At 47.3% G+C, this 26083-nt stretch overlaps 1 protein-coding gene across 1 annotated transcript in view; it reads left to right on the top strand.

Moving 5' to 3' along the window:
* Positions 1-476: 476 nt before the first annotated feature.
* Positions 477-26083, top strand: part of IFT52 (intraflagellar transport 52) — a 57816-nt gene continuing 32209 nt past the window's right edge. Inside the window, exons 1-6 of the mRNA XM_068263788.1 lie at positions 477-777; positions 10497-10609; positions 13155-13242; positions 14933-15062; positions 18900-18975; positions 25055-25126. Of these exons, the coding sequence (XP_068119889.1) occupies positions 733-777; positions 10497-10609; positions 13155-13242; positions 14933-15062; positions 18900-18975; positions 25055-25126 (524 nt within the window). The 5' untranslated portion in view covers positions 477-732. The remainder of the gene's footprint in view (positions 778-10496; positions 10610-13154; positions 13243-14932; positions 15063-18899; positions 18976-25054; positions 25127-26083) is intronic.

The raw sequence follows: 26083 nt of genomic DNA, 5'->3' as shown, positions 1-26083 counted from the left end.
GATTCTTATTATCTGACTCCCAATCTCCCATATACACCTCAGTCAGGGCGCTGGGCACAAGTGTTTCTGTACTCTAGGTCAGAGTTTCTCAATGTGTGGTACGCGTACCCCAGGGGGTACTTCTGAAGGTTCCAGGGGGTACTCAGGCTTGATATACTTAACCAAGAATAACCAATTTAGAGTTTTAGAAAATGATAAATCTTATTTAAACAACACCAAATAAGTATTTTAGTTAATTAAAAGCAATAGTAAGTGCTTGGAAATTGTTTCAAACCAATTATCATGTACTACGATTAAATATATATTTGTCAAGGGGTACTTGTGATAAAGTTTACTATGCTAGGGGGTACTCGGTGAGTACAGGGTTTTAAAAGGGGTACATGCCAATAAAATGTTGAGAAACACTGCTCTAGGTGAGAGGCTGCGGCTGTTGCTAGGAGACCGACCGCTGGAATTCTGGGAACGATATACTGTATGAGAATTCTGCCTCCACCAAGATGGCGGCCACGCTCGGACGTTCGCAGTGAATAGGGTGGGTTCTGTGTGTTCGGAAGCCCCCGAGAAGACGGAACAGAAGGACTTCTAAACTGCTCCTCCGCTGCCCACACGAGACAGTCAGGGCCACTCTGGCGGGGGAACGGGCTCACAGAGTGGACGGAGCAGAAAGGGCCAGCATCACGTGACCAGAGCTGGTTGCTAGGCAGGAGCGGCTTCTGGATAGCAGCGTGAAGAATGCTGAGGGACAACACTAGGAGAAAGATGGTGGCCAACAGACCGGTAATTATGGATCTATCAAGGCTGTGCGCCGGGTAATCAGAGCAGCACGTCATGAGCTTGGACTGGCTTGTTATACATGGCGATTCAGGAGTTTATATACAGACAGCACTCTGCTCCTGAACTTCCCACACTGATTATGGTCACCTTCCATAGAATGAAATGAATACGTGCCGAAGTTTAATGTAAGAAACGATCAGTTACATGTGATAGAAGAAGTAAAGGTGTCCATGCATCTAGAGAGACAGATCTCTCTCTGATCAGAGAGAGACATCTGTTAGCTGCCCATACACCACAGGTCGATCCCCGATTGGGTCAGTAGGACCTGAGACAAAAGAAGTCTCAGGTTCCATACTTACCTGGGGCTCTTGAGACCGATCGGTCCCTTGCCGCCTACCCGGGTCACTCCTGAGTCCTGTCCAACGCTGGACAGCCTGTTAGCCTGGCAGAGTTGCACTTCGCCGTCCGAGTGATGCACGGCAGCACATGCACTGTCATCACGCTCCTGTTTCCAAGTGTGTTCTGCGCCTGCACAGTAGTTACTGTCCAGACGCAGAACACTTGGGGGCACGCGCAGCTGGGCTGCGCATGCACAACGAAGCGTGACTCGGCCAGGCTACCGGGCTGTCCAGCAAGAGGGACGTTAGTGACTAGAGGAGACGGCGAGGGACCGAGCGCCTCAAGAAGGCTTAAGCCCTAAGTAGGTATAAAACCTGAGACTGTTTTTGTCTCAGGTACACTTTAAAGGGAACCTGAAGCGAGAAGTACGGTATATGGAGGCTGCCATATTTACTTCCTCTTTAATTAATACCAATTGCCTGGCAGTCCTTCTGGTCTATTTGGCTTCAGTAGAGCCTGAATCACACACCTGAAATAAGCAAACAGCAAATCTTGTCAGATTTGACAGAAATGTCAGAAACGCCTGATCTACTGCATGCTTGTTCAGGGTCTATAACTGAAAGTATTAGAGGCCAAGGACCAGCAGGACTGCCAGGCAACTGGTATTGCTTAACCACTTGACGACCAGGTGTGGTTTGCCTGATCTGTGCTGCGTGGGCTCTCCAGCCCGCAGCACAGATAAGGATTATGCCAGGACGATCAGACTTACCCCCTTTTTTCCCCACTAGGGGGATGTCCTGCTGGGGGGGTCTGATCGCCGCCGGCTTGCTGCGCTCTGCGGGGGGGGGGGGGCTCTTCAAAGCCCCCCTCCGCAGCGTTTTCTGTGCTCCCTCCCTCTCCCTCCCTACCTCTTCCTCCCTGGGCTGCGCAGGACGGAATTCCGTCCTGCGCATTGAAGGATAGGCTTCCGCCTATCAGATGCCGGCGATCCCCGGCCAATCAGAGGCCGGGGATCGCCGATCTGCCTTACGGCGCTGCTGCGTAGCAGCACCGTATGATGTAAACAGCAGGGATTTCTTCCCCGCGTGTTTACATTTTGCCGGCGAGCCGCGATCGGTGGCTCTCCGGCTGTTCACGGAGACACCCTCCGTGAACGGACATGGAAATTTCCATGGAAACCCGCAGACAACCAGTTTACGCCAATCGGCGTTAGCTGGTCGTCAAGAGGTTAAAGTGAACCTAAAGCCTGGAAAAAAAATGAGATTAACTCACCTGGGGCTTCCCTTAGCCCCCTGCAGCCGATCGGTGCCCTCGCAGCCCCGCTCTGACGCTCCAGGACCAGCCGGCGAACACTTCCGGTTTGGCCGTCACCGGCCGACAGGCATGGGAACGCGCGTTCCCAGCCTGTGTATCGCCCCCTATGCTGCTATTGCGGACTCCTGCAGGGGGCTGAGGGAAGCCCCAGGTGAGTTAATCTCATTTTTTTTCCCAGGCTTTAGGTTTACTTTAAAAGGAAATAAATATGTCAGCCTCCATATAACTCTCACTTTAGGTTACCTTTAATTCTCTCTGGAATTGGCCTTGTGATGCTGCATCTGCTGCCTCCATTGCTGCCCCCCTAATGTAAATGTGCCCCCTCACTGTGCATTAAAATACTTTACCTGTCCAATGTCGCTCGCCGCAGTGCCCATTTTATACATTCGCTCTCCACTCGTTGCCAGTATATAGCACGTGGCAAGTGTGTGATGTAACGCTTGCGCCCCATGTGCTATATGCTGGTAGCGACGTGGGTTGGCAATGTGGAAGATGGATGGGCACTGCGGCGGACAACAGTGGATAGGTGAAGTATTTTAATGAACGGAGGGAAAATTTACATTTGGAGGGGGAGGGGGGGGGGGGGGGGGAGGGCGACAGTGTGGGGAGTTCCGTCACTCGTCCTGATATCGAACACTAAAAAGCAGAAAACCAAGAGCCCAATATAGTGTAGTATGTACTGGAAATTAGGATAGAAATGAATGAAGCGTAAGTACTATACTTACAAACCTGGGTTACCACCAAGGCAACCACTGTATGGGCAGGTGGGGAGTACAAGCCTGTCCTCACTCAGGACTAAGACGTCGCTCTCTGTGGATAGAGGAAAATGAGGGTGTAACACCCTTCCACCAAGGGTGGAATATTGATTTGTAGAGGTGTACAGAGGCGCCGGAAGGATAAAAATTCATTAAAACCGTTTAAACCGTTCGGGAGGCGGTGGTGGACCAGCCGACCCAAAACAGACACAAGGCTGTCGATATCAGTAGAAAAACATTTATTCACATACTCCTAAAACAATTGGCAACGCGTTTCGCAGGCACAATCCTGCTTCTTCAGGCAATAAACAACAGGAGTATCACACAGCTGGGGGTCCAATCTAAACTTGGCACCTCTGTGATATCGAACACTGTTAAAGTCACGTACCCGATCAACCACGACGGCCTGAGATTTCCCGGCATGTCCAATCAATGAGACATCGACCAGGCATGCTTTTGGCCGCACTAATTTGCATCCGATTCGATAAAAATTATGAAATCGGATAGCTGATTGGCCACCTTGGTTGAAATCAGTCAGATGTCTGCATAGAAATCTGTTTGCCTGTCAAACATGGATTCCTTTACTCTGGTCATGGATGACTCTACTCTTGTCAGGGCCGATGTCATGTCAATTTATGCTTCTTATTGAGTCATGCTATAACCCCAGTAGGACAACTTGACACAACCCCTGATTTATACTTTCCCCCCACCAAAGCCCACTTTCACCAACTGCCCCAGCGGAGTATAAGGGCCCTTTCACACAGAGAATCACATAGCGCACAGGAAAGACATTTCTACCCAGTTATCATCTTTCCTGAACATTTGCTATGTTATTTTCTGTGCTTCCATTCTGTTTTAAATGGTAACATACAGAAAAGGCAGCAGGTTCAACTTTAGTGATTCCAAGTGAATCACAGTGCTCCCAGTGTGAATGTGCTACTACGATATACGTAATAACAGCAGCATTCTTGTGATAAAAAAAATACATTCTGATAATTGGATTGGGGTACATTCAGCCCTTAGGGCCCCTTTCCACTAGTGCCGCATGTGGCACGAATCTGCAGTGATTCCCTAAATGTGAGCTGCACAGGGGAAGACAGCCTATTGCTCCAGTAGCTTGCTGTCCGAATGGCACTGCATTGCAATTCTGGACACCATGCTGCAGTTTCCTGCAGAACACACTCATCCCTATAGCCATGCATCGCAAGTGTAAGCGATCTGGATACATACATCAGTCGACGTGCGTCCTACGGCTAAGTGAAAAGCTGCCGTAAATGGATCCTGAACATGTAGCACAGAATGACTGAGTGCACCATAGGACATAATGATGATGTACTGGGGTACTGTAAATATATTTTCGTACAACATCCCAGAAACATACCAATACATTAATTGATTCGATTTTGAGCTTCTCTGAGGACAGACAGTGACATGGCTATATACTCTGTAAAGTGCTGCAGAAACCGTCAGTGCTATAAATACATACAATTATAAGGATTAGACTATGAGCTTCTCTGAGGACTGACAGTGACATGCCTATGGACTCTGTAAAGTGCCACAGAAGAGATCAGGGATACATAATAATAATACTATGGTAGGACATTAAACTTTAACTACAGTAAGGATTAGATTGTGAGCTTATGTGAGGACAGTCAGTGACATGGCTAAGTACTTTTAATGTGCTGAAGATGTGGTTAGTGCTATATAAATAAAAACTGCCTGTTTCTAGCTCCCCTGTAGTGTTTCCAGTTATAGTGCTCCTTAGTATCTACAGCTACAGCCTTCCCCATAAAGTGTCCTCTGCTAAGTGCTTCTCTAATTTAATTTAGAGTCCTGCTCCCCTCATCAGTGTGCTGTTCAATTTCAAATTAATGCAATTATCTAATCAACCAATCACATGGCAGTTGCTTCAATGCATTTAGGGGTGTGGTCCTGGTCAAGACAGTCTCCTGAACTCCAAACAGAATGTCAGAATGGGAAAGAAAGGTGATATAAGCAATTCTGAGTGTGGCATGGTTGTTGGTGCCAGACGGGCCGGTCTGAGTATTTCACAATCTGCTTAGTTACTGGGATTTTCACGCACAACCATTTCTAGGGTTTATAAAGAATGGTGTGAAAAGGGAAAAACATCCAATATGCAGCAGTCCTGTGGGCGAAAATGCCTTGTTGATGCTAGAGGTCAGAGGAGAATAGGCCGACTGATTCAAGCTGATAGAAGAGCAACGTTGACTGAAATAACAACTCGTTTACAACCGAGGTATGCAGCAAAGTATTTGTGAAGCCACAACATGCACAACCTTGAGGCGGATGGGCTACAAGAGCAGAAGACCCGACCGGGTACCACTTATCTCCACTACAAATAGGAAAAAGAGGCTACAATTTGCAAGAGCTCACCAAAATTGGACAGGTGAAGACTAGAAAAATGTTGCCTGGTCTGATGAGTCTCGATAGAGTCAGAATTTGGCGTAAATAGAATAACATGGATCCATCATGCCTTGTTACCACTGTGCAGGCCGGTGGTGGTCGTGTAATGATGTGGGGGATGTTTTCTTGGCACACTTTAGGCCCCTTAGTGCCTATTGGGCATTGTTTAAATGCCACGGGCTACCTTAGCATTGTTTCTGTCCATGTCCATCCCTTCATGACCATCATGTACCCATCCTCTGATGGCTACTTCCAGCAGGATAATGCACTTTGTCACAAAGCTCGAATCATTTCAGATTGGTTTCTTGAACATAACAATGGCCTCAATTCACCAGTGGTTACCGACCTATTTATCTCATGGGAGGTAATTTTCCCTCCTGTGATATCGCCAAATAGCAATTCTCCAGAAGTATAGGGTGAAATATCGACAGAGAGAAATCCATGCGGTAAATGTGTGATAAATGTGCGATAAATAGGCCATAGTTAGTCGTTATTTTTTTCTCAAAATCACAATTCACCAGGGAAAAAAGGGTGTGTGGCCATTCGTTATTTTTTCATCTATTTATCCCCTGAATGTACCTGGAGATATGTGATTTTTCTCACAGCTGCTGCAGCTCACTCTGCAGCTAGTTTACTAGCAGCATACAGTAACAGCCTATACTCTACATATTTCAGGCACCAGAGAGCAGCACACACTGCAGCTAGTTTACTAGCAGCACACAGTAACAGCTTATACTGTACACATTTCAGGCACCAGAGAGCAGCCCATTTACACTATTAAAGGGGTTCTGTGGGGGTTTCTGAGGAGAAAAACTGCCACTTACCTGGGGCTTCTATCAGCCCCCTTCAGCGGTAATGTCCCACGCCGTCCTGCTCCCATCCGCCGCTCCCCGCAGCCGGCACCGGGCTATTATTCGTCTGTCACATAGACGAATAATGCGCGCTGCCGCGCCTCCGCTCGCATCATCTGAGGCTTACTGCGCAGGCGCAGTACAACGGTTTCTTGTACTGCGCTTGTGCAGTAAGCTTCCGATGACGCAGGCGGAAGCGAGCGGGTGCGCGACCACTGTAGCGCAGCAGCAGTTGGATCCCATGCCGCGCTAGACCGGGGCCGGCGGCGGAGGACGGCAGATGGGAGGAGATCGGCGTTGGACATTACCGCTGCAGGAGGCTGATAGAAGCCCAAGGTAAGTGTCTGTTTTTCTCCTAAGAATCCCACCACAGCACTCCTTTAACCTCCCTGGCGGTTAATTTTTTTTTACAAATGGTGAAAAAAACTTTTTTTTAAATTTTTTTTTTTTTTTTTTTTGTTTCATGTAAAGCTACCAGAGTGGTAGCTACATAAAACACCACTAGAGGGCGCATGTGACCCTCTAGTCCGATCGCCGCCGGCAACAATAGCAAACAGGGGAACGCGTATATAACGCGTTCCCCTGTTTGGCTTCTCCTGTCGCCATGGCGACGATCGGCATGACGTCATGGACGTCAGCCGACGTCCTGACGTCAGGCGCACTCGATCCAGCCCATAGCGCTGCCCGGAACTCATTGGTCCGGGCAGCGCAGGGCTCTGGCGGGGGCCCTCTTCTGCCGATGCGTGCGGGCGATCGCCGCAGAGCTGCGGCGATCAAGCTGTGCGCGCAGCTAGCAAAGTGCTAGCTGCGCGCACAGCACTTTACATTGTGAAAATCGCCCCACCAGGGGCTGAGATATCTCCCTGTGCGGCATAGCCCGAGCTCAGCTCGGGCTTACCGCCAGGGAGGTTAAGCAATATTAAGTATTTACAATATTGAGTGGATGGGCGAAAGGAAGGAGGAATCTGGATACATTTTTCATCGGGAGTGAGTGTGAAAATGTATCCAAATACCTCCTCCGTTTCACCCATCCACTTAATATTGTAAATGCTTAATATTGCTTAGTATGCTTAATATGCAGAAAGGAGGGAGGGATTTGTAATGGACGGAGAGGGTCAAAAACAGGGAGGGTAACCCTCTGCGGTCACATGCTGGTAATAACCTCCTCCTCCTACCCACAATCCTTTACTTCCAGCATCCAGAGAGGCAAAGTATCACATGCAAATCACTAACACCGCATAACTATCGACCATTTATCGCATGGTTTTCGCATCCATATCGCTCCATTATCGCATCATTATCGCCTGCTATCGAACACTCCTCTCTCTATCCTCTCACAGTGGTGAATTGCAAACAAAGTGTTAAAATACCGCATGAGATAAAATACCAACCTTTTATCTCTTACTAACTTTTCTCTGGTGAATTGAGGCCAATGAGTTCACTGTACTAAAATGGCCCACACGGTCACCAGATCTCAACCCAATAGAGCATCTTTGGAATGTGATGGAACGGGAGCTTCGTGCCCTGGATGTGCATCCCACAAATCTCCATCAGCTAGAATAAAGAATGCTTTCAGCACCTTGTTGAATTAAAGGGATACTGTAGGGGGGTCAGGGGAAAATGAGTTGAACTTACCCACGGCTTCTAATGGTCCCCCGCAGACATCCTGTGCCCGCGCAGCCACTCACCGATGCTCCGGCCCCCGCCTCCGGTTCACTTCTAGAATTTCAGACTTTAAAGTCTGAAAACCACTGTGCCTGCATTGCTGTGTCCTTGTTCCCGCTGATGTCACCAGGAGCGTACTGCGCAGACACAGACCATACTAGGCCTGCGTAGTACGCTCCTGGTGACATCAGCGGCATCGAGGACACGGGGAACGCAGGCACAGTGGTTTTCAGACTTTAAAGTCTGAAATTCCAGAAGTGAACGGGAGGCGAGGCTGGAGCATTGGGGAATGGCTGCGCGGGCACAGGGATGTCTGCGGGGGACCATTAGAAGCTCTGGGTAAGTTCAACTCATTTTTCCCCGACCCCCCCTACAGTATCCCTTTAACCACCCTGGCGTTCTGATAAGATCGCCAGGGAGGCTGCGGGAGGGTTTTTTTTAAATAAAAAAAAAAACTATTTCATGCAGCCAACTGAAAGTTGGCTGCATGAAAGCCCACTAGATGGCGCTCCGGAGGCGTTCTTCCGATCGCCTCCGGCGCCCAGAATAAACAAGGAAGGCCGCAATGAGCGGCCTTCCTTGTTTTGCTTAGATCGTCGCCATAGCGACGAGCGGAGTGACGTCATCGACGTCAGCCGACGTCCTGACGTCTGCCGCCTCCGATCCAGCCCTTAGCGCTGGCCGGAACTATTTGTTCCGGCTGCGCAGGGGCTCGGGCGGCTGGGGGGACCCTCTTTCGCCGCTGCTCGCGGCGAATCGCCGCAGAGCGGCGGCGATCGGGCAGCACACGCGGCTGGCAAAGTGCCGGCTGCGTGTGCTGCACTTTATTTCATGCAAATCGGCCCAGCAGGGCCTGAGCGGCAGCCTCCGGCGGTGATGGACGAGCTGAGCTCGTCCATACCGCCAGGCTGGTTAAGGTGGTTCTGAAGGTGAAAGGGGGTCAAACATCGTATTAGTATGGTGTTCCTAATAATCCTTTAGGTGAGTGTATATAGTCTTGTCACTAACTGTCCCTCAAAGGAGCTCACAATCTAGTCCCTACCATAGTCCTATGTCTGTATGTACTGTGTAGTGCATGTATATTTTTTAGTCTAGGGCCAATTTAGGGGGAAGCCAATTAACTTATCTGTATGTTTTTTTTTTTGTATGTTTTTTTGGGGGGATGTGGAAGGAAACTGGAGTGCCCGGAGGAAACCCATGCAGACACAGGGAGAACATACAAACTCCTTGCATAAGTTGATCTGGCTGGGATTCGAACCGGGGACCCAGCATTGGAAGGCGAAAGCACTAACCACTACACCACCGTGCTGCCCATTTATTCTTAAAAATGCTGGGGAAATCGCTATACAAAGCGCTTTTTGAAGCCTTTTTACGATTTCCCTATACCTTCCATTGAGGCAAATTGCCCCAAAAATGGTACAGGCAGCGCTTTGGTGAGCGGATCGGAATCGAACCACTCATATGTGAACATTTTCATATGGAATCATTGCTTTTAGGGTGATTTTGAAAATCGCCAGCGTTTAAAACAAACCCTAAATGAACATTTTTCATCATAACAGCTTGGAAACAGGTATTATTATCATCTTACCAAAGGAGCCTCTTTCTGTCCCTCTTTCTCCATCCTGGATCGATTTGCTACTTTTTGCTTGAGCTTTTCTCCTTCTCCATGGCGGTCTTGCTCTGGGACTTCGTATCCGTCAGCCCCAGCAGTACAGCAAGACCTCATTACTAGACTGACGTGCAACGGAGGTTATGAGACTCCCTGACCCTGCAAGCCCTTGATAGGCTGATTGCTAGGCAATAGGGCAGAGCCGGAGAGAAGAGTTTGACAGTGGGCAAGGCTGCAATGATCGTATGCCTGCTGTACGTTGTGCTTGACCCGAGCTGAGTGTTTGTCTCAACTGACCCCGTGTCCAGCCACCGCTGCACGCAAGAGGTTACGGTGTGCAGAGCAAAGTGGGTGGCTGTGGACGGACTGGGAAAACGTGTGCTGCACACTTGTGTGAAATGGTGTATATATCGCTTCCCACCTGGCCCTTGCACTGTTTTGCCCTAGGCCCGGGCCTGCCCAGAAATCCGTCTGCGACTTTTATTAAGGTGCTGACTAATGGTACAATTTTCAATAAAGAATTGCCTGAGTGATCAGATAAATGTGATCAGATTGGCAGGAAATAACCCTCATTGATGTCCCAAATTCGACTTAGCAATTCTTAAAGTGATTGCTCAACGACAGTTCACTTGACCAGAAAACAGTTTTTTAGATCTTTAGAATTACAGTATATTGTGGTCATCTTTATAATCATTTGCTAATGTCTCTATCATGTTCAATATGGGGGTTGTGCTTCAATTCTCATTCCTTTTTCTATTTGTACAGGTTGCATCTGACAGTGAGAATAAAAACATCATTCTATTCAACGTGTCAAAGAATGAGAGTGGAGGTTACAAGTCTCTCCAAAAAAGACTGAGGAGCACTTGGAAAATACAGAGGTAATCCCTTCTGTATGTCACTGAGCCAAAGGTATTGTAAGGTGCACTTTCTCTGAGGCTTAGAACACATCTTCTGATTTATTCAATAGGAAAGCCCAACCGTAAGAAATAATGTTTGCTCTGTTCCTTAGTATTATGCATGCTGTTAGGTTAATGGATCAGTCACACACCTGATCCCACTTTGTTCTGACATTTGTTGCCTGGATATGTTACTTAACGCCTTTTGGTTTTATGTTCTGATGGCTTGTAATATTAGAATCCTCTTCTGTCCCATGCAGTCTCTATTTCTGTCCTCCCAATAAGCACTCTGTGCAGGAAAAGGGATCAAAGTGGCACATCTTTTTGTAATACCGTGTTTCCCCTAAAATAAGACCTCCCTGAAAATAAGCCCTAGCTAAGGACGCTATGTGTATGGGGAGGTGTGCAGTCTCTTACTGCACCTCCCTTGTGGCTGCTTCCCCCTCCATTCGTGTAGAACGGCTCTGCTTTCGTAACTGTTGCCGCTGTCATCCATCTCTGCACTGGCTCCGTGATAGCGCTCCCCTCTGTCATGACTCATAATCAATGTGCGCCGCGCTGATGCCTCCCCGGCGCACATTGATTATGACGGGGGGTGAGATCATGGAGCCTGTGCAGAGATAGGTCACAGCGCCAAACGGCTATGAAAGCGGAGCTGGAGGGGGATGCAGCCACAAGGGAGGTACGGTAAGAGATTGCATACCCCTCCCCATACACATAGCGTCTAACCCTCCTCACACTGGCATCTTTCATTATATCTTCTTTTAAATAAGCCCCCTCCGAAAATAAGCCCTCGCACATGTTCTTGGGGGGAAATTAATATAAGGCACTGTCTTATGTTCGGGGAAACACGGTAATAGTTGCCTGAGTATATAAACTTGGTCAGCTGAGCCACCAAACGTTCTACAGCGTAAAGTCCTAGATAGGTTAGTACACCAGCTTCAAAGTTCAAGGTTAGGTTTTTTCCCTTCAGGTAGTCTACAATGCTATCTGACAATTGTTTCAGGGCCCGAGGCGTCCCCCTTTTCAAAGCTTAATGCAGACAGTTTACAGTAACAAGTGTGTTGGTGCGAGATTATATACAGTGAATGGTAAGTGAAACACCCACAGCCAGCTGGAAGAACGTCCCCTCAACAATATGCACATCAAGGACATAACTAAAAATCGCTGCCCCCCCCCCCCCCCCCCTGGAAACTTTAGGTCGGGCCCTCTACCCCTGCATACTGAATAGGGACAGTCTACAAACCTTTGTCTACAAAACTTTGTATGAATTGTTATCACTGGCTGAGCACATGCAGTCAATAGACCAACTGTGCAGAACAGAAAGTTTTTTTTCTCTCTTTGCCCTTAGTTGTCAGTCTTTCAGGACTGAGTTCCCCTGTGGCTTCTCGGCCCCCCTGCAGCTGCATCCCTTGCAGGGTCTATTGTTACACCCCTGATGCACATCATGTAAATATAACACATATCTCATAGTCAAAGCATAAGCTTAGCAGTTGTACTTAACTGTACTTTGTTGGCAAACGTGGACCAGTGGATCATCTTTAAAGCGCAAATCCAGTCTTTTTTGAAGTTAGGTTCAGGGACACTAACTCTGTATGTTATAATGAACTACTATGGCCACACTTCTATTTACTGACCCGCTCCAACCACACTTTACCATTCAAGACGGAGGCCCCACCTTCATTACAAAAAAACGGAGGCTTAGTTACCTTCTCTACATCCCAGCCTCCAGCTCTGTAGCCACAGCGTAACCGCGCAAGTTTTCCTATTTTCTCAAAGAGGAATGTTGGACCATTTTGACATTTGAAGGAGCACTTAATGCACAAGCACAGAAGTATAGAGAGATTGTGACTTCTGGGAAATCCTGCTGTGTGGCATATACAGTATAGCCTATATCTATCTATTGTAGTCTACTGCAGCTTTACACCTTGCTCTGTTTCTTTATTAGCAAAGGTCAATGAGATGCAAATAATGCCAACCTGATTTAGAATTGGGCAATTTTTTCTTTCTATGCAAATGTATGCAGTTTGAAAATGGACCAGTGGCATTCTACTTTGGCTTCACTCAGTTGGTCCATTTTCAAGCTGCATATATTAGCATAAAAAGACTTTCATTGGCCATCCCTATTCTTTATATAGCATTGTTTGTCAAAAATAAACATTAACCTATTTATTAAAGGCTGATTTCTTTTAACCATAAAAGAACAATGCTGTGATGTGATCTCATGACGTGAGAAATGGTATGTCTCCTGGCTAGCAAATGAGAGTGGTTGGATATTCCCCCCCCCCCCCCCCCCCCCCTTCCTTTGAATGAAATTGTCACAATTGGCAATTGGGGGCTCACTAAGTAGCCAGCCCTCAGAGTGGATGGGGTTTGTGGTAGATGCTGACTGCATGCTCATCTGTGGCCCCAGAGACTTGAATAGGGTTTGTCAGCTAAAAGTTGGGTAAGCTAACTCTCTAGAGACTTTTTATGAACATCGAGCAACACGCTGAGATCTCCTTTTTTTTTTTTTTTTTTTCTGTAGTCTTAAAGATGACATCACTGCTGAGAAATTATCTGGGGCGAAGCTCTGGATTACAGCTGGGCCCCGAGAGAAGTTCACAGCTGCAGAGGTGAGATGACCATTCATCATGTGGAGACGTAGGAACAATCAGTTTCTCCTACAATACTGATCATGGAAGAGCAGAACTGGCACATGATCAAGTTATTGATTTGTGATTGGCTGGATGCAGTCATCTATCGCTTTTGCTTCCTGTTGTAGCCAACACAGGAAGCAGAGTGACAAATGACGGTCACCAGCCAATTAAACCTTTACTAATAAATTCTATGATGACTTATGCTTCTTTTATTATTTCTCCCGAAGGCAATCTTACTCAGGAGAAACTAAAAATGTCTTCAAAACTAAACCAAGACATTGCAGGGTTCTCCCCAGAATATTATTCCGCTGGGTGGTGTGAAAAAGTAGCCGGGTGAGATTGGAGGGGGGTATGCAGGACTGGTGCAACTCTGCTTACAGTATAGGAGGAGGATGAGGTGGCGAGCTGATAACAGTTGGGTGCTTACTAAAACTAGCCAGGTGAAGCACCCAGCTAAAAGAGCCTGGGGAGAACACTGCAGTGGTGAGGTCAGTGGTAGAGATGGTATCAGTGGGGCATATTCATCAAAACATGTGAAAAAGTGTTTTGGTGTCTTTTATCTGGACATCTGCTCTACGTTTGCACCAGCTTTGCTCCAATTTTCTTTGTCAATGTTTTGATAAATCGATTAGAGAGCACTGACCTATCATGAACCTGAACTGAGAGGGATACGGAGGCTGACATATTTATTTCCTTTTTAACAATGCACTTGCCTCTAGTACTTTTAGCTATAGACCCTGAACAAGCATGCAGATCAAGTGTTCTGACTGAAGTCTATCCTGATAAGCTGCATGCTTGTTTCAGGTCTGTGATTCAGACACTACTGCAGCCAAATAGATCAGCAGGACTGTTGGGCAACTGGTACTGTATAAAAGGAAATAAATATGACAGCCTCCCATATGCCCTTCAGTTCAGGTGTACCATAATTTTTAGTATTGCTCTGTTTTGATCATTGGTTTTGAAGTAGATGTCAAGCACAGCACTCGCTACCTTCTTCCTTAAAGAGACTCCGTAACAAAAATTGCATCCTGTTTTTTATCATCCTACAAGTTCCAAAAGCTATTCTAATGTGTTCTGGCTTACTGCAGCACTTTGTACTATCACAGTCTCTGTAATAAATCAATGTATCTTTCCCTTGTCAGACTTGTCAGCCTGTGTCTGGAAGGCTGCCAAGTTCTTCAGTGTTGTGGTTCTGCTATGCACTCCCCCCTCAGGGGGGAAAGAAACACACAAATGATCTCTTGAGATTCAAAAGGAATGCTGTATACAGCCTGCTTGTGTATGGATGTATTTTCTATGTGTGGACATGCTGTACATCAACCTACTTCCTGTTTTGGTGGCCATTTTGTTTGTTTATAAACAAACTTTTTAAAGCTGTTTTTAACCACTTTTAATGCGGCGGGGAGCGGCGAAATTGTGACAGAGGGGAATAGGAGATGTCCCCTAACGCACTGGTATGTTTACTTTTGTGCGATTTTAACAATACAGATTCTCTTTAAGGTTAGCTCATGGTCCATGCTGCCACTTGACTTGCTTCCTGTTAATCTCTATGGGGGGCTGGAGTGTTGGCATCATTGGTAATCATTGTATTGCCCATGTTGACATTGATATGGGGGGAGCATCCATTGGCTTTGCTGCTTATTTACCATTCATTTTCTCTGCACAGTTTGAGGCACTTAAGACGCATTTGGAGCAAGGGGATCACATTCTGGTCATGATGGGAGAAGGAGGAGAGTCAAGATATGACACAAATGTAAACTTTCTTCTGGAGGAGTATGGCATCATGGTGAACACAGGTAATAGTCCTCTTCTTCATATAGCATCATTTAGCACTGCCATCAATATAAATAAACGTTTTGCTGGAAAGAGCTCCCTATGGGCACTGGGCACCATCCACCTTGGGCCTGGTATTGTGGTACCACCCTCCTCCCCTGTTGGCAGTCCTATGATGAATGCATATATGCTGTATTTTTCGCACCATAAGGCGCACCTAGGTTTTAGAGAACAAAAAAAAAAACACAGGGAAAAAATATTTTTTACCTAGTGCATCCATGATGCAGGGGAGTCTTGTAGAGTTTTTTTTTTTTTACCTACCAGTGAAACTATTTACTTAGCTGGAGTTAATTTTCCCTATTTGATTCTGGGATACATAGAAGAGTACAGAGATATACCATGGGGGTACAAGAGGCAATGGAGCTCTCAGGCCTGAATCTGGACAGGCTCTCCATGGACTTGGCGTGACCTAGCAACAGGAGGGAGAATGTGTGAGGCACTGCAGGTCTGGATGTGGGTTGCGGACTTCTTCAGGCGCTAAAGCTGGAGGCTAAATTGTGGACCATGTCAGCCGCAAGATAACCCTGAAGCTCTAACTTCAGGTGCATCAACAGGAGAGGAGGGGTGTCGGCAGTACACTGCTTTGGCTTTGTACCATCTTTCTGCCTTGAAACATGCAAATAATTCAAAGATGGTGCAAAATCATGCAAAGGGTACTGCAAATCTATGCAGCTTGAAGATGGACCAATCAAATGCTTCCACTGCAAGATTTAATTGGCCCATTTTACAATAGATTTTCATAATAATTAGCAAAATTTGGTATAATAAAGATTGCATAATTGTGCCGCCTCAGGTTAATTTTAAATGAGCAACTGTGGTTTCCCATGAGCTATTTGGGTATTTGGGTATTCTGTGGCACTGGTCCAACCCCTACCCATAGATCAGGGGTGTCACTCAAACACATATAGCGCTGCGTAATATGTTGGCGCTTTATAAATTAGACACAAATTGAATACTAGGACTTCAGGTCCCTGATACTCTCCTAGTGGTTCTGGGTCACCATGGGCTGTTTGGGTACTCTGTGATGTCGCTGTAATGATTATCCGTTTACAAAGTCGCAACATATAAGAGATTCTGGGGCCTATGCAATTCACTTTTTCTCCTGAGTTTTCTCCTAGGTGATATTTTAAAAATTTGTAAATAAAATGTCTTTTAAACCCCCAGCAAGCAAGGAAATACTCAAAATAATTGTGATAGTACTCTGTTACCTAATTTTTGGTACTTTTTAAATTGCAGAGTGCTGGAAAGTTAATTTAATAGAAAATGAAAAATTATCTCCTAGGAGAAAACTCAGGTGTAAAAGTTAATTGCATATGGGCCTCTGAATGTTATGTGGGTAGTCTAAAGGCCATTACACACGCTTAAAGTACACCTGTAAGAAAAAAAAAAAACAGCCCCCATGGGGTACTTACCTTGGGAGGGGGGAGCCTCAGGATCCTAATGTCCTCTGTAGCCTTGGGGATCCAGCACTGTATCCCCGAAAATTCCCCCCGCCAAGCATTGCGCAGGCATGGCAATATTCACCTACCGCGATCCAGTGCAAGCGCAGTAGTGGCTTTTTGATGGGTTTCAGCAGAAATAGCTGTGCAGTGGAGCGGACCCGATCAGGCTCGGCTATTTCCACTGGAGCTATTGCGCCGCATCACGGTAGCTAAATATTTACCTCTCGGACGTTCAGGGGCTTCCAGCGCTGGATCGGGCTGGCTTAGAAGGATGGGGGAAGCCTCATTAGGATTCGGAGACTTCCACCTCCCTAGGGAAGTATCCCCCAGAGGGTTTTTTCCTTACAGATTTTCTTTAATTGATGTTGCCCGATAGGAGCCTATCCCTCAGGTGATATTGCTGGAGTAAAGCTGTACAGACGCGGAGTCAGTTGTACAGCTGACAACACATTGGCATCAATTCATCAAAAGCTGTATGATAAAAAGAAAAAAAAATAGGTTGGGAAAATACCGCATTCGGTATTTTAGACTTTTTTTGCTAATTCATCAATATTTTTATGATATTCTACCGCACCGGTAGAAGTTGGGTACCGAAATACTATGCGTCCATTCACAAAAACCTGTCTCTGTGCTGCTACAAGCTGTTCCTTGCAGAGAGGGCATTACAATAGTAAGATGCATCCCCACATCCCTGTAGAATGTATGCTATGCTGCCTTTGCTTGCTCTGAATCTGTCTGTTAGTCTTAACATTTTATTTAATTGCTACAGCTTAGATGAACTTCCAGGAGACATTACACATGTCATGCTAAGGTGATTTCCCCACTAGCTCATCTGCATCTTCAAACAGGAACCTAAGGGGTTAAACAGCCAATGGGTGGCAGGGGAAACATCTTTTGTTCCGATCTCTCTGCTCGCTGCCTGGGGGTAGAAAAGCTGGACCCTCCAGAGAAGGCTTCGGATCCAATCACGGAGTTGCAGGGAAAAGAGGCTGTCCCTATTGGCTCACTGCTCCTGTCAATCATGAGAATATCCACACAGAAGGCATTCAAAGCTGGTTTTCGACAGTTAAGAGCTGCCAGTAATTGGCGAACATGTTCCTGGGCTTTACCGCATGCTCTGATCTTCATGAATTGACATTTGCTGATGTGTTGGAGGTGTTTACCGCACAAGTCAGTAGTTTACCTCACTGCTCGGTAATTTATAGCTTTCCATGCGGTAACAGCCTTGATGAATTGACATTTTACTAAATGCTTTGTAAACTCAGGTGTTTTTATCATTACCGAACGTGGTAATGCTTGATGAATTTACGCCATTGTGTTCCTATGTGGGACATAAAGGGCAGGCAGAGCAGCACAAATGTGACATTATACGGTGGGCTGGGCGAGCGGCACCAACAAAGGTATTGGCGGTCGTTCTGCTGAGTTGACCCACCGGGCAGATCGCTGGATAAGTGGTGGTCAATGGTTGGGGGCTGATGTACACATGCTGGATTATTGGCTGATACTGTGTTTTTGGCCACCTCGGCCGACTTTTTTTTTCTAGCGTGCATATGGGGTTTAACAATAATCATAGAAAATTATGGGTCTCTCTCTGTTTAACTGGTTCCGGACCGACGCAGTATAAATCTATGTCCAACAGGTGGTGCTGCCGCTCTCACTGGACGTAGATTTAAGTAAGTGGCTCCTGACTGGCTGTCAGCACTATGCCGTCATAGAGATGGCAGAGAGAGGAGCCTGCGGCGATAGGGCAGCGCCGTGACAGGCAAGAGCAATGGGTATGTGCGGCGATTCATTGGGAGGCGACATTTTCTCGTGCCAGCAGTCTCTGGTCCTTAAAGGGAAGGTTTAGGGAGGGTGGTTAAAAAATAAAAATCAATTTCCACTTACATGGGGCTTCCTCCAGCCCGTGGCAGGCAGGAGGTGCCCTCGCCGCCGCTCCGCAGGCTCCCGGTGGTTTCCGGTGGCCGACCCGACCTGGCCAGGCCGGCTGCCAGGTCGGGCTCTTCTGTGCTCCAAGGCCCGGCACTTCTGCGTCCCACGCCGGCGCGCTGACGTCATCGGACGTCCTCTGGGCTGTACTGCGCAGGCGCAGTAGATCTGCGCCTGCGCAGTACAGCCCGGCGGACGTCCGATGACGCCCCAGGTAAGTGGAAATTGATTTTTATTTTTTAGCCACCCTCCCTGAACCTTCCCTTTAAGGGGGCAGAGACTGCTGGTACGGAAGTGGTTAAATTGCCCAGGACTTTTACACACATTATTGTGCTACGACCATATGTAATTTTATCTTTTGCAAGATATGTTTTAAAGCTAACGGAATATGTGTCTTGTTGACAAATTTCTGCTTCTCTTCCATTACAGATACGGTTATAAGAAATGTTTACCACAAATATTTCCATCCCAAGGAAGCGCTCATCTCCGATGGAGTGTTAAATCGGTAATACTTAATCAAACACACAGCTTTACTGAGGAATAAAATCATGTTGGCTCCTAGGAGTAATAAACGGTTAATGCTTTGCTAAAATGAGAGTATGCTTCATTTCCTTTCAATTGTTTTTTTGGCTTCTGAATTTCCAGCTGACATTAACCTAAAGAGGTGTGAGCACTCTTATTATTATTCCAGTGATTTCAAACTGTGTGTTACTTTACAAACATTGTAGTGACTGTCAGTATGAATCTTCTGCTAGTATTTCTGCACCACAATTCCTGATCCCAGCTGTCTCCTGGGCCACACCTCCACCACTCCTCATCCCAGCTGTCTCTTGTCCCACACCTCTCCACCATTCCTGATCCCTGCTGTCTCCTGTGCCAAACCTCTCCACCATTCCTGATCCCTGCTGTCTCCTGTGCCACACCTCTCCACCATTCCTGATCCCAGCTGTCTCCTGTGCCACACCTCTCCACCATTCCTGATCCCTGCTGTCTCCTGTGCCACACCTCTCCACCATTCCTGATCCCAGCTGTCTCCTGTGCCACACCTCTCCACCATTCCTGATCCCTGCTGTCTCCTGTGCCAAACCTCTCCACCATTCCTGATCCCTGCTGTCTCCTGTGCCACACCTCTCCACCATTCCTGATCCCAGCTGTCTCCTGTGCCACACCTCTCCACCATTCCTGATCCCAGCTGTCTCCTGTGCCACACCTCTCCACCATTCCTGATCCCTGCTGTCTCCTGTGCCACACCTCTCCACCATTCCTGATCCCAGCTGTCTCCTGTGCCAAACCTCTCCACCATTCCTGATCCCTGCTGTCTCCTGTGCCACACCTCTCCACCATTCCTGATCCCAGCTGTCTCCTGTGCCACACCTCTCCACCATTCCTGATCCCAGCTGTCTCCTGTGCCACACCTCTCCACCATTGCTGATCCCAGCTGTCTCCTGTGCCACACCTCTTCACCATTCCTGATCCCAGCTGTCTCCTGTGCCACACCTCTCCACCATTCCTGATCCCAGCTGTCTCCTGTGCCACACCTCTCCACCATTCCTGATCCCAGCTGTCTCCTGTGTCACACCTCTCCACCATTCCTCATCCCAGCTGTCTCTTGTCCCACACCTCTCCACCATTCCTGATCCCTGCTGTCTCCTGTGCCACACCTCTCCACCGTTCCTGACCCCTGCTGTCTCCTGTGCCACACCTCTCCACCATTCCTGATCCCAGCTGTCTCCTGTGCCACACCTCTTCACCATTCCTGATCCCAGCTGTCTCCTGTGCCACACCTCTCCACCATTCCTGATCCCAGCCGTCTCCTGTGCCACACCTCTCCACCATTCCTGATCCCTGCTGTCTCCTGTGCCACACCTCTCCACCATTCCTGATCCCAGCTGTCTCCTGTGCCACACCTCTCCACCATTCCTGATCCCTGCTGTCTCCTGTGCCACACCTCTCCACCATTCCTGATCCCTGCTGTCTCCTGTGCCACACCTCTCCACCATTCCTGATCCCAGCTGTCTCCTGTGCCACACCTCTCCACCATTCCTGATCCCAACTGCCCCTTGTTCCACACCTCTCCACCATTTCTGATCCCTCCACCATTCCTGATCACAGCTGCCTTTTGTGCCACACCTCTCCACCATTCCTGATCCCAGCTGTCTCCTGTGCCACACCTCTCCACCATTCCTGATCCCAACTGCCCCTTGTTCCACACCTCTCCACCATTCCTGATCCCTCTCCACCATTCCTGATCACAGCTGCCTTTTGTGCCACACCTCTCCACCATTCCTGATCCCAGCTTTCTCCTGTGCCACACCTCTCCACCATTCCTGATCCCAACTGCCCCTTGTTCCACACCTCTCCACCATTTCTGATCCCTCTCCACCATTCCTGATCACAGCTGCCTTTTGTGCCACACCTCTCCACCATTCCTGATCCCAGCTTTCTCCTGTGCCACACCTCTCCACCATTCCTGATCCCAACTGCCCCTTGTTCCACACCTCTCCACCATTTCTGATCCCTCTCCGCCATTCCTGATCACTCTCCACTATTCCTGATCCCAGCTGCCTCCTGTGCCACACCTCTCCACCATTCCTGATCCCAGCTGCTTCTTGTGCCACACCTATCTACATCCCTGATACCAGCTGCCTCCTGTGCCACACCTCTCCACCATTCCTGACCCCAGCTGCTTCTTGTGCCACACCTATCTACATCTCTGATACCAACTGCCTCCTGTAACACACCTCTCCACCATTATTGAACCCAGCTGCCTCCTGTGCCACACCTCTGCACCAATCCTGATACCAGCTGCCTCCTGTGTCACATCTCCACGATTCCTAATACCAGCTGCCTCCTATGCCACACCTCTCCACAATTCCTGATCCCAGCTGCCTCCTGTGCCACACCTCTGCACCATTATTGATCCCAGCTACCTCCTGTGCCACACGTCTCCACCATTCCTGATCCTAGCTGCCTCCTGTGCCACACCCTTCCACCATTGGTAATCCCAGCTGCCTACTCAACGATCATCCTCTGCCATTTCTAATCCCAATTGCCTCCTGTGCCACACCCCTCCAACACTCCTAATCACCGCTACCACCTCCACCATCATCCTCCCCATCCCTGATCCCATCTGCCTCCTGTGCTGCACCCCTCCACTATTCCTGATCTTAGCTGCCTCCTTCTCCACCACTCCTAATCCCTCCTACCTCCTCCACCATTTCTGATCCTAGCTACCTCCTATGCTACACTCTTAAACTATTACTGATCCCACCTACCTCGTTTGCCATAATTTGGTGTAGTGTAATTGGGATTAATCCAAAGTAATGTATTAACTCTATCAGGGGTTTTCAACAAAGGAGAACGTTTTTTGCTCTTATATATAAACTTATGTTTAGGTGGTTTTGAGATGCAAAGGATCTCTAAAGTACTGGGGAGAGGGGGCTGGGAGAGTCTCTTAATTTTGTAGTGAAACTGGATACGTTTGTTACAGAGTTAAATCAAATGCAGTGAGTTTCCATATTTGTGGTTATGTTTATCAGTGAGAATATGCTTATGTTGTTAAAGGGTGCAGTAGGTTCATAAAGTAACACTTATTTGAACTCAGACACTTTTAATAAGCCTATGTGGCCCATGAAACAAGTGTAACTTGTTATACAAAACGATGCACCTTCACCTATTTTGAAAAGTATGTAATTTATCATTGTTATGTGATAGCACCACCTGCTGGTAGTGTTGGTGCTCAAATCCAGGTTTCCTGGTTTGGAAGCAAGGAGGAAGCATCTGGGTCTGGAGAAGCACGGCATGAACCGCACTTGAGTAGCCTCCTCAAGACTGTCCCCTAGCTGTGATACTAAGGTGCAGTGTGCTGCAGAATCTGGGTTTTCAAACTATAGAAACCTGGATTTGACCAACAACACTCCCTGCTGGCTGAAGCTATATATAACAATCTTGGAGGTAGAGTGGTATTTTCCGAGGAGTGATCACCATACCTCTACTGAGGGGTATACAAAAGATTTTGGCCTCAATTCACTAAACTTACCTCCTGTCTTTAATAACGTTTCTAGAGTCATCACCATGGTGATGAGGCATGTAGTATTCAGGAAACATTTTACCTTAGGCAAACCTAAAGTTAACTCTTCTGTCTTTAAAGAGACTCTGTAACCTCAAAAACATCCCCTGGGGGGTACTCACCTCGGGTGGGGGAAGCCTCCGGATCCTAATGAGGCTTCCCACGCCGTCCTCTGTCCCACGGGGGTCTCGCTGCAGCCCTCCGAACAGCCGGCGACAGACCCGACTGTAAAATCAATATTTACCTTTGCTGGCTCCAGCGGGGGCGCTGTGGCTGCTTTCCACTCTGAACTACACGGAAATACCCGATCTCAGTCGGGTCCGCTCTACTGCGCAGGCGCCGGAAACTTGCGCCTGCACAGTAGAGCAGACCGGACGGCGATCGGGTATTTCTGTGTAGTTCAGAGCCGACAGCCGTCAGAGCGCCTGCGCAGGAGCCGGGAAGTTAAATAATGACGTCATCTTGTACGGAGGGCTGCAGCGAGACCCCTGTGGGACAGAGGACGGCGTGGGAAGCCTCATTAGGATCCGGAAGCTTCCCCCACCCGAGGTGAGTACCCCCCCAGGGGATCTTTTGATGTTACAGATCCTCTTTAAGTTAACGCTTCAATCCTTAAAGAGTAACTGTTAGCCCCCAAATTGAATTTTAAAACACTATTGCAATGTTTTATTTATTATATAAGTGAGCCAAAACGCCAATGCACAAGTTAAAAATCAATCTAATTTTGTTACTATCTAACCTTTTCCCCCAGCTCCGGACGCAAGCCGCATATCAGATACTATAGCATGCAGAGCATGCCTATGTCTGGCCGACCCCCCTCTCCCCCCCAGGACCAGGTGCCAATATATTCTTCCCACCGCAGCTGACCGCTCTGACACGGAGACAGAGCGGCAGCACTTCCAGAGCAGCACCGCAGAGCAGCCAGCGCCGTGCATCTCTCACATGTGATTCTCTCACATGTGACTCGGCGGCGGCTGCTCTGCGGTGACGGTGCTGGAAGTGCTGCCGCTCTGTCTCCGTGTCAGAGCGGTCAGCTGCGGTGGGGAGAATATATTGGCACCTGGTCCTGGGGGGGAGAGGGGGGTCGGCCAGACATAGGCATGCTCTGCATGCTATAGTATCTGATATGCGGCTTGCGTCCGGAGCTGGGGGAAAAGGTTAGATAGTAACAAAATTAGATTGATTTTTAACTTGTGCATTGGCGTTTTGGCTCACTTATATAATAAATAAAACATTGCAATAGTGTTTTAAAATTCAATTTGGGGGCTAACAGTTACTCTTTAAAATAACTCCAGAATTCTAAAGTTAAAGACAGGCTGTTAATTAACTGTGTGTGAAAATAACTACAGAGGAGGGAAGTTAAGGAATGAAGAGATAAGATAACTCTCTCACTGTGTGGTGGCAAGTTTTCTCTTGCCTTATTATCTCCAGCATGGTCTTTGTGAATTGAGGCCAAAGAGTCTGTCTTTCCAAAAAATATCATAAATCGTATTTGTGGTAAACAATATGACTTGTGTAACAGCGTGCAGGTCAAATTTTGTTTCATCAATGAAGTTTTAAACAAATGCAACAGCACCAGTTTGTTTTGGGTTTTTATGGACCCTTCCTCCAGCACACTGAAATTTTAATTGTGCTAAAGGAAGGATCCAGAAAGACCCAAAACTGGCTGGAGTTATACAAATTTATATTGCATCCATGCATACATACATGGATGGAATAAGGGCACACTCCCTGAATTAACAAGTCAATGTTGGAATGGGCTAATAGTGATTGATTGAGAGCCCAGATTCACCAGGATGGCCTTGGTGGTGATCCTTGGATTATTTTTTTTACCTCTCTCACTATCCTCCTGGCCAGCACAGGTGTCACTTTTGGTTCCCGACCACGTCCTCTGAGATTTTCCACAGTGCGGAACATCTTGTATTTTTTTAATTACTTTGCACTGTAGCCAATGGAACTTGAAAACATTTAGAAATTGCCTTGTAGCCCTTTTCTGACATGTGAGCAGCCACAATACGCAGCCACAGGTCCTTACTGAGCTCCTTTGTCTTAGCCATGACTGTCCACAACTCAACTGCAGATAGCTGCTGATTTTCACTTGGTGAGTTGATTAAAACAGCTTGTCTCAATTAATCAGGGTAGTATGGATACTTTAGAACAACTTGGACTATTTAGAATGGTATAGGACTTTTGATTTTTCCACAGACTGTGACAGTTTGTGAAGGGTATAAATCATTTTGGACTGAACACTTTTTGCTCAAATGTAAATAAAAGCTGAGAAGTGTGTTTTTTTTTCCCCCACAATAATGCCTCTTGTACATCGTCTTATTATCTTTTGGGAGACACCTATGTCATTTCCCATCAAAAATACGTGTGTGTGTTTTTTTTTTTTTTTTTTTTGTAAATCAAGATCACAGAAGTCTTTTGTGGTGACTCATTTAAAGAAAGCCATATACATAGCAATTTTTCCTTTGACTGGCATAGATATGATGTATTGTGTTGTTTAACTGTGCAGAGAGATCAGCAGAGCGGCTGGGAAGAATGTATCTGCGCTGCCGGACGATGAGAGAGGAAGCAGTAATTCACAGTGAGTTATTTCAAGGGGGCGGTGGAAATGTACTCTGCTTTTGTTTTCTTTGGTGAAATTCAACTTTTTTTGAGGGGCCACGCTACAGTGCACAAATGATAGGCTTTACCCTTAGTAATTACATCTCTGCTCCTCCACCAGGAAGTATTCTAGTTTCCTTGCCATTCTTTTTCAGTGACAATTCTGGTACATGAATATTAGCTCATCGATCAAGTGTAACTGCTTTGATCCCAGCAGGAAAATACTATCGGCTGATTTGAACACCATCCTCTGCTTAGCACTAACCTATTTTCTCCTCTGTCTTATACTTACCTCTCCTCTGCCTAACATTAACCTTCCCTCTCCTAATCAAACCCTCCGCAGGATATCGCTAGAGAGGTGAAAACAGGTAAGAACTTTTCAAACACCTATCAGACGGTAAAGGTTCCTTCATTAACCCCGTTGGGTGCTGCCTTCTCCTATTGCGCATGTACTAACCTATCTTCTCTTCTGCCTAAGACTAACCTCTCCTTGCAGATGTCTAACACCAACCTCTTTTCTGCCTAACACTAACCTCTCCTCCAATGTCTAACACTTTTTTTCTGATAGGTAATACTAACCTATATTCGCCTCTGCCTAACACTAACCTCGCCTCTACCTAACACCTCTTTTCTCTGATGCCTAACACTAACCTATCTTCTCATCTGCATAACACTAACCCTTTCCTCTGCCTGACACTTACCTCCCCTCTTATGGTTAACATTAACCTCCCTCTCCTCCCTAACTCTAACCTCCCCTCTTTTACTTCTAGTGCTGGGAATAGCCGATTAGCCGCCGGATTGACCCCAGCCGCGTCCCCGCTCGTCCGCGTGGATCGGTCCCCGCCGGCGCTTCCTTATCAGCGGGCGGGGGTCGAGCGGCTTGATTGGGCCAGCTGAATATTATCAGCTGCCCGATACACGGTACAGAAACGTACCG

Source organism: Hyperolius riggenbachi, chromosome 12 (assembly GCF_040937935.1).
Source record: "Hyperolius riggenbachi isolate aHypRig1 chromosome 12, aHypRig1.pri, whole genome shotgun sequence".
Taxonomy (NCBI): Eukaryota; Metazoa; Chordata; class Amphibia; order Anura; family Hyperoliidae; genus Hyperolius; species Hyperolius riggenbachi.
The sequence above is the reverse complement of the archived record's forward strand: the minus strand, read 5'-3'. Positions and strand labels throughout refer to the sequence as shown.